The 16,763-nt window shown below is 32.4% G+C and overlaps 1 protein-coding gene across 8 annotated transcripts in view; it reads left to right on the forward strand.

Moving 5' to 3' along the window:
* The window catches only part of FSTL5 (follistatin like 5), an 848,028-nt gene that overhangs the window by 408,241 nt on the left and 423,024 nt on the right, over positions 1-16,763 (forward strand). For all 8 annotated transcript variants that reach the window (XM_002745278.7, XM_008992524.5, XM_008992523.5 and 5 more), the window contains exon 5: positions 4,622-4,818. In XM_002745278.7, coding sequence (XP_002745324.3) covers positions 4,622-4,818 — 197 coding nt within the window. The remainder of the gene's footprint in view (positions 1-4,621; positions 4,819-16,763) is intronic.

Raw genomic sequence — 16,763 nt, forward strand, 5'->3', positions numbered from 1 at the left:
AGCCCTAGAGACACAGAGTACATGAGAAGGAAGATGATGTATAGATACCAGTAAATAAGGATTTTTGTCATGTTCACCAGTATATTCTCTGTCTCTAGAACAGGAATAGCAGAGGAGATTTTGCACTGGTCTCTCAGAGCCTGAGGTGAATCTAGGAAAATGTTTCTTTTCTTTAGCTATGCCAATCTCACATTGCCTGTCGAGTAACTTAAGAAAATGGTTTTATCAAAGTAACCATATAAACAAACAAGAAAGTCTTTCCTTCCTGCTTGGTGCTATTTTTGGATTTGGGGCAGGGGCATAATTTCTAAATGTCTATTCTTCTTTATTAATCATGTTATTTGTTTTTCTTTCCTATCAATAATTATAAAAAGGATAGTACATATTTAATATTTCCAAACTCTCACTTTGTATTTACCTCTTTGAAAATACAAAGTGGGGAATTAGAAATATTAAATATGTGTTACCCTATACAACCCACTGTAATGTAAAATTTGCACCATTTAGTCACTAGCATTTTTCTTTAAAGTTACTAATTACCTCCAGTTTAAGGACTCCAATGGGCATGTTTTGTTTATCTTGCTTTTACTCTCAAATGTCTTACATTTCATCATACTCTATTGCTAGAAAAGTTATTTCCCTTTAGCTTTCTGTTCAATACATTTGTGGCTCACGCCTGTAATCCCAGCACTTTGGGAGGCCGAGGCGGGTGGATCACGAGGTCAAGAGATCGAGACCATACTGGTCAGCATGGTGAAAACCCGTCTCTACTAAAAATACAAAAAATTAGCTGGGCACTGTGGCACCTGCCTGTAATCCCAGCTACTCAGGAGGCTGAGGCAGGAGAATTGCCTGAACCCAGGAGGCGGAGGTTGTGGTGAGCCGAGATCGCGCCATTGCACTCCAGCCTGGGTAAACAAGAGGGAAACTCCGTCTCAAAAAAAAAGAAAAGTGATTCCCCTTTAGCTTTCTGTTCAATACATTCTAATAGTTTACATGTTACCTCTTATATACTACATTTGTGTGTGTGTGAGTGTGTGTGTGGTGTGTATATAATTCTCCTTCTGTAATATAAACAGTGATACTGACTAGGGTTTATTATGACATCTATCTCTCACTTTACAAATTACTCTTGGACAAATTACAGACTCTAGACGGTATTTAATTTTAATTACTAAATAAAATAGTTGAAAAGCTCAATTCTGAAAACAAGCGAAGTCAAGTTATTGGATAAAAGGGAGATATGGCACGTATGTTAAAATAAATCTGCCCTTCCTAGCTCTGTTACCTTGAACGAGTTATTTTACATCTTTGTGCCTTTGTTCTTTATCTGTAAAATGATGGTTCTCACATTGATTTTCTTTTTGGATTGTTGTGAAGATTCAATATGTATAAAATGGCTTAATATATGTAAAGTTTCTGGCACGTAGGAAGGCTTTCTTACATGACTTACATGCACTGTTTTATTAATAACAGATATACCTAATTATAACTAAAAATCTATGACAGAAGTTGTTTAAACTAGCCAAGTTTACAAAAATTTAAATAATCACCTACATATTGTACATACTTACAGAATATGAACGCCTTAACTGCAATGTTTTTATGGTTATTTTATTTGGATTTCCAGCAACTACCCCAATTTCTGGACTCGAGAAGAAATTTACAACCGTTTGGGAAATGAAGCATTAGTGAGAGTGTTATGATGATCACAATGATTAGATTAGATCAAAATTAGAGTGGAGCAACCCAAACTCTATCCTTTCCCTCGTTTTAAATATTAGTGAAAGGTCTTCAGTGTTTAATTCCTATTTCCCATCCACCTCGCTCCAACATTCCGATCTCCCCCTTGCCATTGGTCAAAGGTCAGCCCCCCCGTTCCATATGGCACCCACTGGCAGCTGATAGAAATGAAAGCAATACAGATACAGGGTCATATACATAAATCCAAGGAGAGGCTATTGGAATTATGTATAATCCTTTTCAGCATTTTTTCGTCACATATTTTTCTCCTTCCTGATGCACACCTGTGCACTGATAAACACGAGTTCGCTATTTGAAGGCTCCCTTTGTGCTGCTTTCCCAGATACCAAAATTGCTAGCAATGGCTACGGATTTGATTACTTCTCTCTTTTGTCAATGAGTTTCTTGCTATTATGAAAACATATTCTTATTATTATTCTTTAGTGAGAACAGAATGATACAAAATTGACTTAATCTGCAGCACAAAGTTTACATTTTGTTGTGAGAAAGAACTTGTTGACAGGATTGCTAGAAATGAAAAGTGAACAATAGTAATTTCACTGTCTTTGAAAAATAAAGACAGTCTATCATCTCTCTGGAAGAGATCGTTGTGCATTTTGTCTCAGAAAAGAATGAGATTCAAATAGTGTTTTGCAGCCCTATGTTTCTCAGACACATATGTAAATATCTTTAGACATTTTCTTTTAAAATTGTAGATGCTTTTAAGTCTAATTGTCAAAATTGATCATAATTAAAGTTAGAATTTTTTCTAAAAATATGTTATAAAAAATCTCAGCTAATATAAAACCTATTATTTAATTTTCAAATTATATTATGCACTGCATTTTTGTAAATTTCATATCCCACTTACCATTGGCAGTATACATACATACAATTTCAATACACCACTGGTAAAGATAGTATCTTGAGGCCATTGTAAGTAAAATAATTTTTTCTCACATAAAAAATTATGTAAAGATATCAGAGTAATTTATTTACCTGTTGAGACGAAGTCTCACTCTGTCACCCAGGTTGCAGTGCAGTGGTGCAATCTCAGCTCACTGCAACCTCTGCCTATGAGGTTTCAGGAATTCTCCTGCATCAGCCTCCTGAGTAGATGGGATTAGAGGCACCTGCCACCCCAACCAGTCAATTTTTGTATTTTTAGTACATGTGAGGTTTCACCATGTTGGCCAAGCTGGTATTGAACTGCTAATCTCAGGTGATCCACTGACCTCGGCCTCCCAAAGTGCTGAGATTATTTATGCACATGAGCCACCATACCCAGATGTTATTTACTTTTGAGAGACAGTAATCCAAGGAATTATTTTCACTAACTATGATGTTCTCAATATTGTGCTGGTTATTAATATCTGTCATTCAGTCTTGCTTCAGGAAGCTTATGATTTAGCTGTGGAGAGGCAAACTTAATACTTTAAAATATAAAGTGCAAATATATATCACATTATATACCAGGGTCCCAAAAAAAAGAAAAGAATGAATATTAGCACAGTAAGAAAACACTGTTAGAAGAATACTAATGTGAACTTAGTGTTATTAAGAAGTCAGAATTAAGAAAATACATTTATTTTTAGTTTTTTTATGAAGCTTCATAGTATTCTTCATAGTGTTTGTACATTTCTACCCGCAGTGTACAGGCAATCCCACTGCTGGATATATGGCCATAAGATAGGAAATTAGAACATCAAAGAGTATTTGCACCTTCATGTTTATCACAGCACTAGTCACAATAGTCAAGATACGGAATCAACCTAAGGGCTCATCAGCAGATAAATACATAAAGAAAATATGGTATATATACATAATGGAATATTATTCAGTCATAAAAATGAATGAAATCTTGACATCTGCAACAACATTAAGTGAAAAAAAACCAGGCATAGAAAGGCAAATATCACATGTAGTCACTCATATACGAGTTAAGCTAAAAAAAAAAAAAATTGAACTCATGGGTATAGAGTAAAATGATGGTTACCAGAGCTTGGGAAAGATACTGGCAGGGGTGATGGCAGGAGAATAAAGATGGGTTGATTAGTTGAGTACAGATTACTGTTAGAAGAAATAAAATCTAATATTTGGTAACAAAACAGGGCCATTGTAGTTAGCAATAATTTATTGTATATTTCAAAATAATTAAAAACTGGATTTGGAAAGTCCCTAACCTAAAGAAGTCATAAATGGCTGAGGTGATACATATCCCAATTGCCCTGATTTTAATCACTGCACACTGTATGCCTGTATCAAAATATCACACATAACCCATAAATATGTACAGCCATTATTTATTTGTAAGAATTAATTTTTTTAAAAAAATAAAATAAATGTAAATATATACATATGAATGTAATCAATGGAAATCCAAATGTCTAAAACATATTTCAGATTTAAAATGTGGGATCATTTTTTGGAACTATATAGATATGTTTAAATACAAACTCTAGAACAATTGAATTCTTTGCCTTCAGCAATTTATTTCACCTCCTTGTACCTTATTTTTTACATCTATAAAAAAATCAATGCAGAGATATACAGCAAGGATAAAAACCATAAATTTGAATGCTGGAGCCAGCTGGAGCTATCATGCTTTTCTATGTCCCTCACAGCATCAATGCCTTCCTCATAAACAAACAACACAGAAATATGTTGTTATCACATATGATAGAGATAAAAGTTTTCTATCTTACCATGGAAATAGCCCATTTCATTTTTCTTGTACAAGTTGTAAATCGTGCAACACTAGAAAAGTAAAAATTATGTACATAGTATGTTATGCATAAACTAGCCTCTAGACATTAATAAAATAAACAATTTCTTTTCAATAATATTGCTTTGAGAATAACTAGTTCTTTTCTTGCAGGAGATAAGTGCAAGACTACTGAATACAGCAAGATGAAAAATATGCTCTTAGATTTACAAAATCAAAAATATATTATGCAAGAAAATGAAAATCCTAATGGCGACGACATATCTCGGAAGAAGCTATTGGTGGACCAAATGTTTAAATATTTTGATGCAGACAGTAATGGACTTGTAGATATTAATGAACTAATTCAGGTATGATTAGTGACTATATTAACAAACTTACTGAAATATAGCATGCATATTATATTTACTTTTTTCAATTTACTCTATAATAATAAAATGTATATTTAATTTGAGTAATAGAAAAGTATGAAAATAACATTTTAGAGCAATTTGACTATGTCATCAGCAGTATTAATTTCAAGTAACATTTATATAGTGTTTGACAGATTAAAAATAGATATCTACTTTTGATAGATATCTATATCTTAAATACCTCAAGGAATTACAAGTTCTTTATCTTATGGAATTTATAATATCTCTCCTAATATATTCTGGAGCTCATGCAATGTTTAACTTTCTATAAGTCAATAAAAGCTGATTTATCCAACATATAAGGGCGCTACTGAACAACAACTGAGCATATTTATAACCAAATGTATATAAATGATTTAAAATAGTTGAATCAGTGATGTATTCCAATATGCCTTCAATAATTAAGGATCAATTATAGCATATTCAATTTGGTTTAGTAGTAGAAAATAAAATAAGAGAGAAGGAATTTCTTCAAAACTATACACTGATTTTAGGGGACAATGAAGGGAAGAAGCCCATTTAGGCCCTGGAACAATGATGACTTCATGATGATCCCTGTAACATATCTTGAGGTGGACTTCACTCCCACCCTTAACAGTGAATATAGGTTTGGGGAGGAAAATAGACTATTTTTATAGTATCATGCTATTCATTTTTTTCTGGTTAATTTTATGGCTTATTTCCAAAATCAGACATTGTAAAGTATTGGTCTTATTAAACAAGTATTTCTAAGCTTTGCAATAGTGTAACTTAATTAAAAAACTTTATCTCAAAGTAACATTGTAAGCAAATTGATTATAGGTATCATCATGCAAACTAATTAAAATTCATATCATTTTTATGATCTTTTCCAATGCAGCCTCCCATTTATCTTGTAGTTACTAAGTCCTAGGCATTGGAATTTAAGGAATTCAGAGTAAAACAGGAAGATATTTTAATTAAGATATCTATACTGTCGTATACCTCATGATTTATTTTTTAAGAATGAAATTTATACTTTATAGTAATAATAAATGACTAGTAAATTAAAATAAAATAAATGTATAATTTAATCATGTCACTTTTATCTATGTGTACCTAACATATATATATTGTATTTTGAAAGTTTTTACTTTTTATATTTTTAGTTTTTATCTATTTTTGTTGATTTTGTTGTTTTAGTTCTCATTTATATATCTGCACCACTATAGCCACTGATTTGATTTAAAAAAAAAAAAAAAAGATCAGATCAAATTGGTCTAGTCTGGCTTTGGACATCTAAATCTAAAAAAAAGATTGCTGGTCACTGGAGAATGCCAATGCATGTCACTTTACTCATATACGTTTCAAGTTTCTGCCATGTTTTGCATTAGTTTCCTAGGGCTTCCATAACAAAATACTACAAACTGTGTGGCTAAAACAACAAAAATTTATTCTGTCATTCCTGGAAGCTAGAAGTTCTGAATCATGGTGCTGACAGGGCCATACTTCTTCTGAACTCGAGGCGGGGGTGAGGGAAGGGTCCTTTCTTGCTTTTTCCAGCTTCAAGTGGCCATAAGACTTCTCTTGCATTTGTAATGTCGGGAAATCACCCCAGTCTGCTTCTATAATCATATGTTGTCCTCTCTGTGTATTTATCTTTGCCTAGTCTTGCCTCTTCTTATAGAACATCAGTCATATTGGATTAAGAATTCACCCTAATCCATTAGGACCTCATCTTAAATTATCTAGTTACATCCACAGTGATTCAATTCCCAAATAAGATCAAATTCTATGGTACTGGGTCTAAGGTCTTTAAAACTCCTTTGGGAGACACAATTCAACCCATAAGAAACTTTATTTGCTATGAAGTTTGGTTTTGTTTCTTCAGCTTTCTCTAATTTGACTTTCATTATGTTTGAAAAGGGTCCTTTCAATTCACATGAAAGTTATGTTGTGAGAGCAGAAAATGTCTTCATAATCTTATTTATGTTTTGGCCAACCAAGAGGTACATGAAAGTAATAGTCTGGGAAGTTTATGTTTACTGACTTCCTTCTGCATACATACCAATTACCTACAGAGGGCCATCTTGATTATGTCTAAGTTTTGGCAATTATGAGTAAGGTTTTTATAAATGTCCATATGTAGATTTTAGTGTAGAGATAAGGTTTTAACTACTTGGGATATATACCAAGGAGCATGGCTGTTTAATCATACAGTAAAAATATGTTTAGTTTGGGAGGAAACTGCCAAAATGTCTTCTGAAGTGGAAATACCATTTTGTATTTCCACTGCTGATTTCTAGATTCTACATGAAGTGTTTTTCTAAACTGCTGAATCAAACATAGGTTCAGGTCTCTGAGATGAATGCACACATAGCAAAGCAGTTTCACAGATAGCTTGCCTCTAGGTTTGATCACCAGATACACGATTTTCTCACATAGGCCACAGTAGAGTTTGAAATATCTCCTTTTAGATTCTACACAAAGAGTGGTTTGCATTCCCGCTGCTGGTGGGAATACAAAATGGTATTTCCACTTCAGAAGACATTTTGAGAGCGTTCCTATTACTCCACATCCTCATCAGCATTGGTGTTGTCAGCGTTCTGGATTTCGTCCAATCTGTTAGATATGTAATGATACCTCATTGTTGTTTTAATTCTCATTTACCTGATGAGATGATGTGGATCATCTTTTCATATGCTTATTTTCCATCTATGTATCTTCTTTGGTGAGGTATCTGTTAAGGTCATTGACTTATTTATTAATTGTATTATTATTATTATTATTATTATACTTTAAAAGTTGTATATTCAAGATATAGTCCTTTATTAGATAAGCCTTTGCAAATATTTTCTCCTAGACTGTAACTTGTCTTCTAGCTCACTTGATATTATCTTTTATGTAACAGAAGTTTATTAAAATTTCAATGAAGTCCAGCTTATCAAATATTTCTTTTATAGACCATACCCTTGCTATTTTATCTAAAGTCATTGCCATACACAAAGTAATCTAGGTTTTCTCTTATGTTATATTGTAGGAGTTTTATAGTTTTGCATTTTGAAATTACGTCTATGATTCATTTTAAATTATTTCTTGTGAAGGATTCAAGGTGTGTGTCTATATTTATTTATTTTTACATGTGAATTTATAATTGTTCCAGCACCATTTGTTGAAATAACTACTTTTGCTTTATTTTATTGCCTTTGTGCTGTTGTCAAAGATCAGTTGACTGAGTTTATGTGGGTCTATTTCTAGGCTTCCTTTGTTGTACCATTCATTGGTTTGTTCATTATTTCACCAATAACACAGGGTCTTGATTACTGTAGCGTTATAGTAAGTATTAAAGTCTGGGAGTGTTCATCATTCAACTATGTTTTTCTTTATCTTTGTGTTGGCCACTCCAGGTCTTTTGTCCCTCCATGTAAACTTTAGAATCAGTTTGTTGAGATCCATGACACAACTTGCTGAGATTTTAATTGAAGTTGCATTGAATTTATAGATAAAGTTATGAAGAAATGACATCATAACAATATTGACCTACCTATCCATGCACATGGAATTTCTCTCCAATTGTTTAGTTCTTTGATTGTATCCATTACAGTTTTGTAGTTTTCCTCATGTAGATTATATACATGTTTTATAAGGTGTATTCCTATTTCATTTTGGTGGGTGCTAATGTTAATGGTACTATGATTTTAATTTCAAATTCTGCTTGTTCATTGACGGTATGCAAAAAAGCAATTGACTTTTGTATATTAACATTTTTATACTGCAAACATACTGTAGTTGCATATTAGCCCCAGAAGGATTTTTGTTAATTTATATGTTCTACATAGACAATAATATTATTTTTTAACAAAGATAGTTTTAGTTCTTCCTTTATAATATGTCTTCCTTTTCTTTTCTTATCTTATGACATTAGCCAAGTCTTTAGTACACTGTCAAAGAGGAGTGATTAGAGGGGTTGTTATCCTTGCCATATTCTTGATTTTTGTAAAAAGTTTCAAGTTTCTCACTATTAATTATGATGTTAGCTATAGGTTTTTTGTATATACATATATTCTTTATCAAATTGAGGAAATGGTTTACTGAGAGTTTTTGTCCTGAGTGATTTTTGAATTTTGTCAAGTGCTTATTCAGCATTAATTGATATAGTCATGGGATTTTTCTACTTTAGGCTGTTGGTATGATATGTTACACTAATTGATTTTTAAATGCTAAAACAATCTTGCAACACTGGAGAAATACCACTTGCTCATGGTGTAAAATTCTTTTTATACATTGTTAGACTCAATTTGCTAATACTTAGTGAGAATTTTTGCATCTATGTTGATGAGAGAAGTTGGTCTGAAGTTTACATTCCCTTGTAATCTTTTTGTCTGTTTTTGAAATTAGTATAAAGATTTATAGAATGATTTAGGAAGTATTCCCTCTGCTTCTATCTTCTGAAGGAGATTGTGGAAAATTGATACAAAGTATTTCTTAACTGTTTGAAAAAATTCACCAATAATCCCATCCTTGCCTGTGCTTTCTGTGTTGGAAAGCTAGTAACTAGTGATTCAATTTCTTTAAGAAATCTAAGTCTATTCTGATTGTCTGTTTCTTCTTATATGAGTTTGAAAATATGTCTTTCAATAAATTGATTGATTTTATCTAGAATATTACATTTGTGACATACAGGTTCTCATAGTATTTCTTTATTTTTCTTTCGAGGTTCATAGGACTTTTAGTGATATTCTTCTGCATCCATCCCACACTACACAAATCACTTATTCTTTTATCAGTATATAATGGAAATGTCAGTATCTCATCCATCAGTAAGAATTCTGAAAAAAAGCATAAGGCTTTAACAGAAACCCTGTGAAACACATAAAAAAATTTTCAGATATTTAGAGCAAAAATATTTTCTGACTTTGTGTTTTTAGGTTTCAGGTGCTTTTACAAAACCTTTGCATTAGATACTATAAACATTAATGCATATCATTTTTTCTATAAACTTGAAAGCATATAATATCATGACTCAATATTGAATTTTTTATTTCAATAGGTTTTTGGGGACAAGGTGGTGTTTGGTTACATAAGTTATTTACTGGTGATTTCTGAGATTTTAGTGCACCATCACCTGAGCAGTGTACACTGAACCCCTATGTGTAGTCTTTTATTCCTCACTCCACCTCCCACCCTTACCCCTGAGTCTCCAAAGTCCATTGTATCATTCATATGCCTTTGCATCCTTATGACCTAGCTCCCACTTATGAGTGAGAACACACAATGTTGATGTTTTATTTGTGAGTTACTCCACTTAGAATAATGGTCTCCAATTCCATCCAGGTAGCTAAGAATGCCATTATTTTCTTCCTTTTTCTGGTTGAGTAGTATATATATATATATATATATATATTACACACACACACACACACACACAACTTATTTATCCATTCATCAATTGATGGACATTTGGGCTGATTCCTTATTTTTGCAATTGCCAATTGTGTTGATATAAACACAACTATATATTTCATATGATGACTTCTTTTACTCTTGGTAGATACCCAGTTGTGGAATTGCTAGATCAAATGGTAGTTCTTCTCTTAGTTCTTTAAGGAATTCCCACACTGTTTTCTATACTGGTTGTACTAGTTTACATTCCCACCATCAGTGTACAAATGTTCTCTTTTACCACATCCACATCAACTTTTCTTTTTCTAAAGTTTCGATTATGGCCATTCTTTCAAGAGTAAGGTAGTATCTCATGGTGGTATTGATTTGCATTTCCCTGATCATTAGATATGTTGAGTATTTTTTCATATTTTTTTGCCATTTGTATTTTTTCCTTTGAGAATTGCCTATTCATGTCCATAGCCCACTTTTTGATAATTTTCTTTGCTTTTTCTTTCTTGCTGATTTGTTTGAGTTCTTTGTGGATTCTGGATATTAGTCATTTGTCAAATATACAGATTGCAAAGATTTTCTCCCACTCTGTGGGTTGTCTTTTAACTCTGCTGATATTTTGTTTTGCTGTACAGAAGCTTTTTAGTTTAATTAAGTCCCATATATTTATATTTTCTTTTGTTGAATTTGCTTTTTTGTGTTCTTGGTCATGAACTCTTTGCCTAAGCCAATGTCTAGAAGGGTTTTCCTGATGTTGTCTTCTAGAACTTTTATGGCTACAGGTCTTAGACTTATGTCTTTGATCCACCTTGAGTTGATTTTTGTATAAGGTGAGAGATGAGGATCTAGTATCATTCTTCTACATGTGGCTTGCCAATTATCCCAGCACCACCTGTTGAGTAGGGTGTCCTTGCCTTACTTTATGTTTTTGTTTGCTTTGTCAAAGATCAGTTGGCTGTAAGTATTTGGCTTTATTTCTGAGTTCTCTATTCTGTTTTAGTGGTCTGTGTGCCTACTTTTACAGGAGTACCATGCTGCTTTGGTAAGTATGGCTTTACAGTATAGTATGAAATCAGGTAATGTGATGCCTCCAGATTTGTTCTTTTTGTTTAATCTTGCTTTGGCTACTATGCATGCTCTTTTTTGGTTCTATATGAATTTTGAGATTTTTTTTTCTAGTTCTGTGAAGAATGACAGAAATATTTTCATGGGAATTGCATTGGATTTATAGATTGCTTTTGGCAGTATGGTCAGTTTTACAAAATTGATTCTGCCTATTTTGAGCATGCGATGTGTTTCTATTTGTTTATGTCATCTATAATTTTTTTCAGTAGTTTTTTAGATTTTCTCCTAGATGTATTTCACCTCCTTGGTTAGGTATATTCTTGAATATTTTCCTTTCGGCAGCTATTGTAAAAGGCATTGAGTTATTGAATTTATTCTCAACTTGGTTGCTGGTGGTGTGTAGCAGAGCTACTGATTTGTGTACATTAATTTTGTATCCTGAAACTACTTTGCTGAATTCATTTATCAGTTCTAGGAGCTTTTTGGATGAATTGTTAGAGTTTTGTGGTATACTGTCATATCACCAACAAACAGCAAAGATTGACTTCCTCTTTACCAATTTGGATACCCTTTAATATTGAATTTAAAAATAAATTAAATTAGAATAAAAGGAGAAATGATCTTAATGATGTCTGATAATAATTTACAAACTACTCCTAGAAAAGAATATAATATATAAGTCTAAGTTACAGCCAGTCTTAAGTAAAAGTTAAAGAATATAACTTGTCCCTGGGTTTTATAAATGCAGCAGAAAAGCTGGCTGCACACATTCTATACTTAGCCCACATAATGAAGATATATTCTTGAGTTTCACTTCAAAATTTTTAAGTAAATTAGAACCTAGAGGCCTGTCTTTTTGTTAGAAAAAGAGAATTAAAAAATCAGTAGATAAAGAAGGTAGACTCTTTAGAATCACAGCTAGCAGGTTGTCATAGTGAAAAGGTCTGCTAAAATGAACTGACCAGTTATAGAACTAGATCTCATTCAGTCCACCCCTTCATCATTCTAGCTTAACAAAATTGTCTATAATTGCACAGTTAGCCTTTCAGTCTGAGACATATTTTGTGTTTAGAGAATATCTAACATAAAATGCAAATATATATCAAAGCGAAATTTTAAACTCCCGAAGTGCTCGGATTACAGGCATGATCCACAGCACCCAGCTGAAATGTTAAACTTTTACAAGAACTGTGTTTTATGAAGTTGACAACATTGATGTTAAAACCCTTAGTATCAATTAAACATATGGAAGAGTTAAAACAGGTTGTAACTAAAGAAGAAATGTCAACAAAGATTAAGATGGAATATGCATGCATTTCATTTTCAAGACCAAGATAAAATGTTTCAAATGGCAGAGGAATAGTGGCCCTAAATTGATAAAATCCCAGGATATTTATAAAAAGTTGTCTTTTTGATGATCATGTCATAGTGGTTGAGAACACTCATCACAAAGCCTGAGTTCAAATCACACCTCTACTACTTTCCAAGTAGTATGGCAATTTACTTAAAGCTTCTGTGGCTTAGTTTCTCTCTATATAAATAGTCCTAATAGTAGTACCCAGTACAAAATTTTCATGTGACACTGTTATTATTTAGAACATGTAAACTTATTGAAAACATCACCAACACATGGAAAGCATGATGTATTTGTTAGTTATAATTATACTTTCATACCTTTTGTGAAGATGTGGTAGATTATAATAGAGATAAAGGGAAAATACAAGCTTGAAATAGTGGATGAGTGATAGATGAATTTTTTTTAATGCTTACAGTTGGAAAATGGGTAAAAACAAATCAAATATTGTAAGCACCCGTTATAACCCAGAAATCCGTGTGCACAACTTTATGCTAGTAAAAACTTTAACACTGATTTTTATAATAAAATATTTGTCATGCCATAGAAGAGGAATATTTTTTCCTTATTTCAAGAAATCAGAAAAATAAATGATAGCATGCTTTGTTTTGTTCATTTCACTCAAGGAGCTTATCTACCTGTCCCATATAGCTAGCATGAGTGTTCCTAATCCCAAGAATTCTGTCCTAGAGACAAGTAAACATTGTCATTCTGCAACCACTGTGATACTGGGCTGTTTCCCCTTAACATAACATAGTGTCTATGCCTTTATAGATAAAATGTTAAATTAAACTGAATTTCAAAGAAATATCACATATATTACATTTTGAGTTGCTAGTAAATATTATATTAAAATATGACCACATATATTAAATTATTAAATACTTAAATTCATGCAGTTTTTTCTTGTTCATAAAGTTAAGTTTTAAAAATAATGAAAGCATTTTCTTTAACAAGAGAACACACGTGTGTGATAAAAGAATATATTCTCATTATTTACATTTTACAATTTATTGAAAAAGTTATAGGTCTTTAGTTACACATGACTATAATCAAGATTCTGTCACTTCTTTTTATGAATTTTTAATTTTGTGGGTACATAGTAGGTGTATATACATAAGGGGTATATGAGACACTTTGTTATAGGCATGCAATATATAGTAACTGCATCATGGAAAATGGCATATCCATTACCACAAGCATCTCTCCTTTTTGTTACAAACAATCCAATTAAACACTTCCAGTTGTATAAAGTGTACAATATTAGCATTGTCTATAGTCACTCTGTTGTGCTATAAAATACTAGATTTTATTCACTATTTCTAAATATTTTTTTACCCATTGACCAACTCCACTTCTCACCAATCTACACCCACCATCATTCCCAACAACTGGTAACCATCATTCTATGCGCTATTACTGTAAGTTCAATTATTTTAATTTTTATCTCCCAAAAATAAGTAAGAATATGTGAATTATGCATTTCTGGGCCTGGCTTATTTTATGTAAGATAATGACCATCAGTTCCATCCATGTTGTTGCAAATGACTGGATTTTATTCTTTTTTATGGCTGAATAATACTCTGTGATGTATACATTTTCTTTATCCATTTATCTGTTGATAAGCACTTACATTGCTTCCCAATCTAAACTATTGTGAATAGGTTTTTTTTGGTGGAGTCTTTAGGTTTTTTCAATAATAATATTATATCACCTGACAATCAAGGGTAATTTGACTTCTTTCTTTCCAAATTTGGATGCCCTTGATTTCTCTCTCTTTTCTGATTGCTCTAGTTTAAGACTTCCAGAACTATTTTGCAAAGCAGTGTTGAAAGTGCTTGTAATGTTCTAGACCTTAGAGGAAAAGCTTTCAGCTTTTCTCCATTCAGTATGATGCTGTCAGTGGGTTTGTTGTATATTTCTTCTAACCCCAGTTTTTTTAGGGTTTTTATCATGAAGCAATATTGAATTTTATCAAATGCTTTTTCAGCATCAATTGAGATGATTGATGATATGGATTTACCCTTCACTCTGTTGATATAATGTATTATATTGATTGATTTGTGTAAGTTGAACCAATCTTGCATCACTGGGGTAAATCCCACTTGATCATGATGAATGATCTTTTGAAGTTATTGTTGAATTCAGGTTGCTAGTTTTTGTTTAGGGTGTTTGCATCAATGTTTATCAGGGATATTGGCCAATAGTTTTCCTTTTTTTTGATATATCTTTCTCTGGCTTTGGAATCTGGATAATACTGGCATTTTAGAATATGTTTGGAAGTTTTCCTTCCTCCTCTGTTTTTCAGAATAGTTTCAGTTATATTAGTATAGTTCTTTAAATGTTTAATAAAATTCAACAGAGAAGCTTGAGTCCCTGTCTTTATTTTTGCTGGAGGAATTTTTATTACAGCTCCGATCTCATTACTTGTTATTAGTCTGTTCTGATAATGGATTTCTTTCTGCTTCAGTATTGGTAGGTGATATGTGTCTAGAAATTTGTCATTTCTTCTATGTTTTCCAATTTATTGGCATATAGTTGCTCATAGAAGCATCTAATGATCCTCTGAATTTCTGTAGTAACAGTTTTAATGTCTAGTTTTTCATCTCTGATTTTATTTATTTTGGCTTTCTTTCTTTTTATCCTAGTCTGACCAAAGGTTCGTCAATTTTATTTATCTTTTCAAAAGACCAACTTTTTGTTTTGCTGATTAGTTTTATTTTCTTTCTTCAATTTCATCAATTTCTGGTGTAATTTTTATATTATTTTTGCTTCTATTGACTTTGGGTTTGGTTGGCTTTCACTTTTTTTTGAGATGCATTAAGTTCTTTAAGATGCTTTATTAGGTGTTTATTTAAAGTTTTTCCACCCTTTTGATGTAGGCCTTGTTGTTTCCTTTGCTCTTCCCTTTGAGTTCTGAAAAACAAAAATCCATTTGCAAAAAGGTATGAATATTTGATTGAAGATGTATATGAGAGATAGAGGGTGGGTTTGGCTTACATATTACGCAAATCACACATTGAAATACAGTTTAGATTGAGTACTTCCTTTATGTTTTATTTCCATGTATTCTGTATAGAATGCGCCTCACATTCTTTACACCCTAGATATAATGGCTAAGTCTGTCTCTCAGATCTAATTTCTGTACTTTCCCTGAGGCTCCAAATTCCATATTATGTAAAACAATATGATCGTATTTATATCCTCCTAAATTTGTATGACCAAATATATCACATTTCACAGTAACCAACATCTACCTTCCTTGAAAATGAATGGCAAGGTATATCTTCTATAAGCTGCCATTCATTTTTAAGAAAGGAAGGTAGAGTTGAAAATAGTATTAAGATTAATAGCAGTATTTGTCATAGCTTCCCTCAGGAGGCACAGATACCTGGAGCTCTAGAGGCTAGTGGAAATGCCTGGTCTCTGTCTTGTGCCATATATTTTACATCTTCAGAGCCAGGTAAAATCCTCATATTTGTCAGTGTCATCAAATGTGTATCATATCCACTTTTAACCCTCTCTTGAGGGTTTCTTCCTCTCCAAAAAAATACAGACTTACATAATAAGATAGAGTGTGGTACTTACCAAATGTGTGTTTTACAGGAATAGAACAGAACTGTTCTCTCTCACATATGTGCCTTAATTACTATCTGAAAAAAGGTAAAGTTTTACACATGCTGTTTTTTTCTGTTTGTGTGTCTTTGTTTTTCATTGCTTTTCTTCTCTTTATTGAACATACGTAGATGAGAATTTGAATATTTAAATCTGGGTGGCCTTCTTTTTGTTGTTGTTGTTTAAATCTGTGCTATATTGTCTGAGTCCTATTCAGAATGAGGATGTGGAACTCTGGATGGTCCTACTTAATCTACCAGTAAGGAATTCTGGTACTAAAGGAAGAGCCAAAAGTTCCTGCTATTCCTGAGGACCATTTGCATTAGGTGTGAAATCTCTGCCTTAGCTTTTCCCTTTACAATATAAACAGGTGTCTGAGGTCCATCTTTGTTATCAGGATCTTTGTGTTCCTTCTTTTAAGGTATCTTCTCCAACAGTAAGAATTCAGCATTCTCTTTGGGGCTGTTGTAAAAGCTGAGCTTCAATAATGCTTACT

This window comes from Callithrix jacchus, chromosome 3, assembly GCF_049354715.1.
Source record: "Callithrix jacchus isolate 240 chromosome 3, calJac240_pri, whole genome shotgun sequence".
In the NCBI taxonomy this organism is placed as follows: Eukaryota; Metazoa; Chordata; class Mammalia; order Primates; family Cebidae; genus Callithrix; species Callithrix jacchus.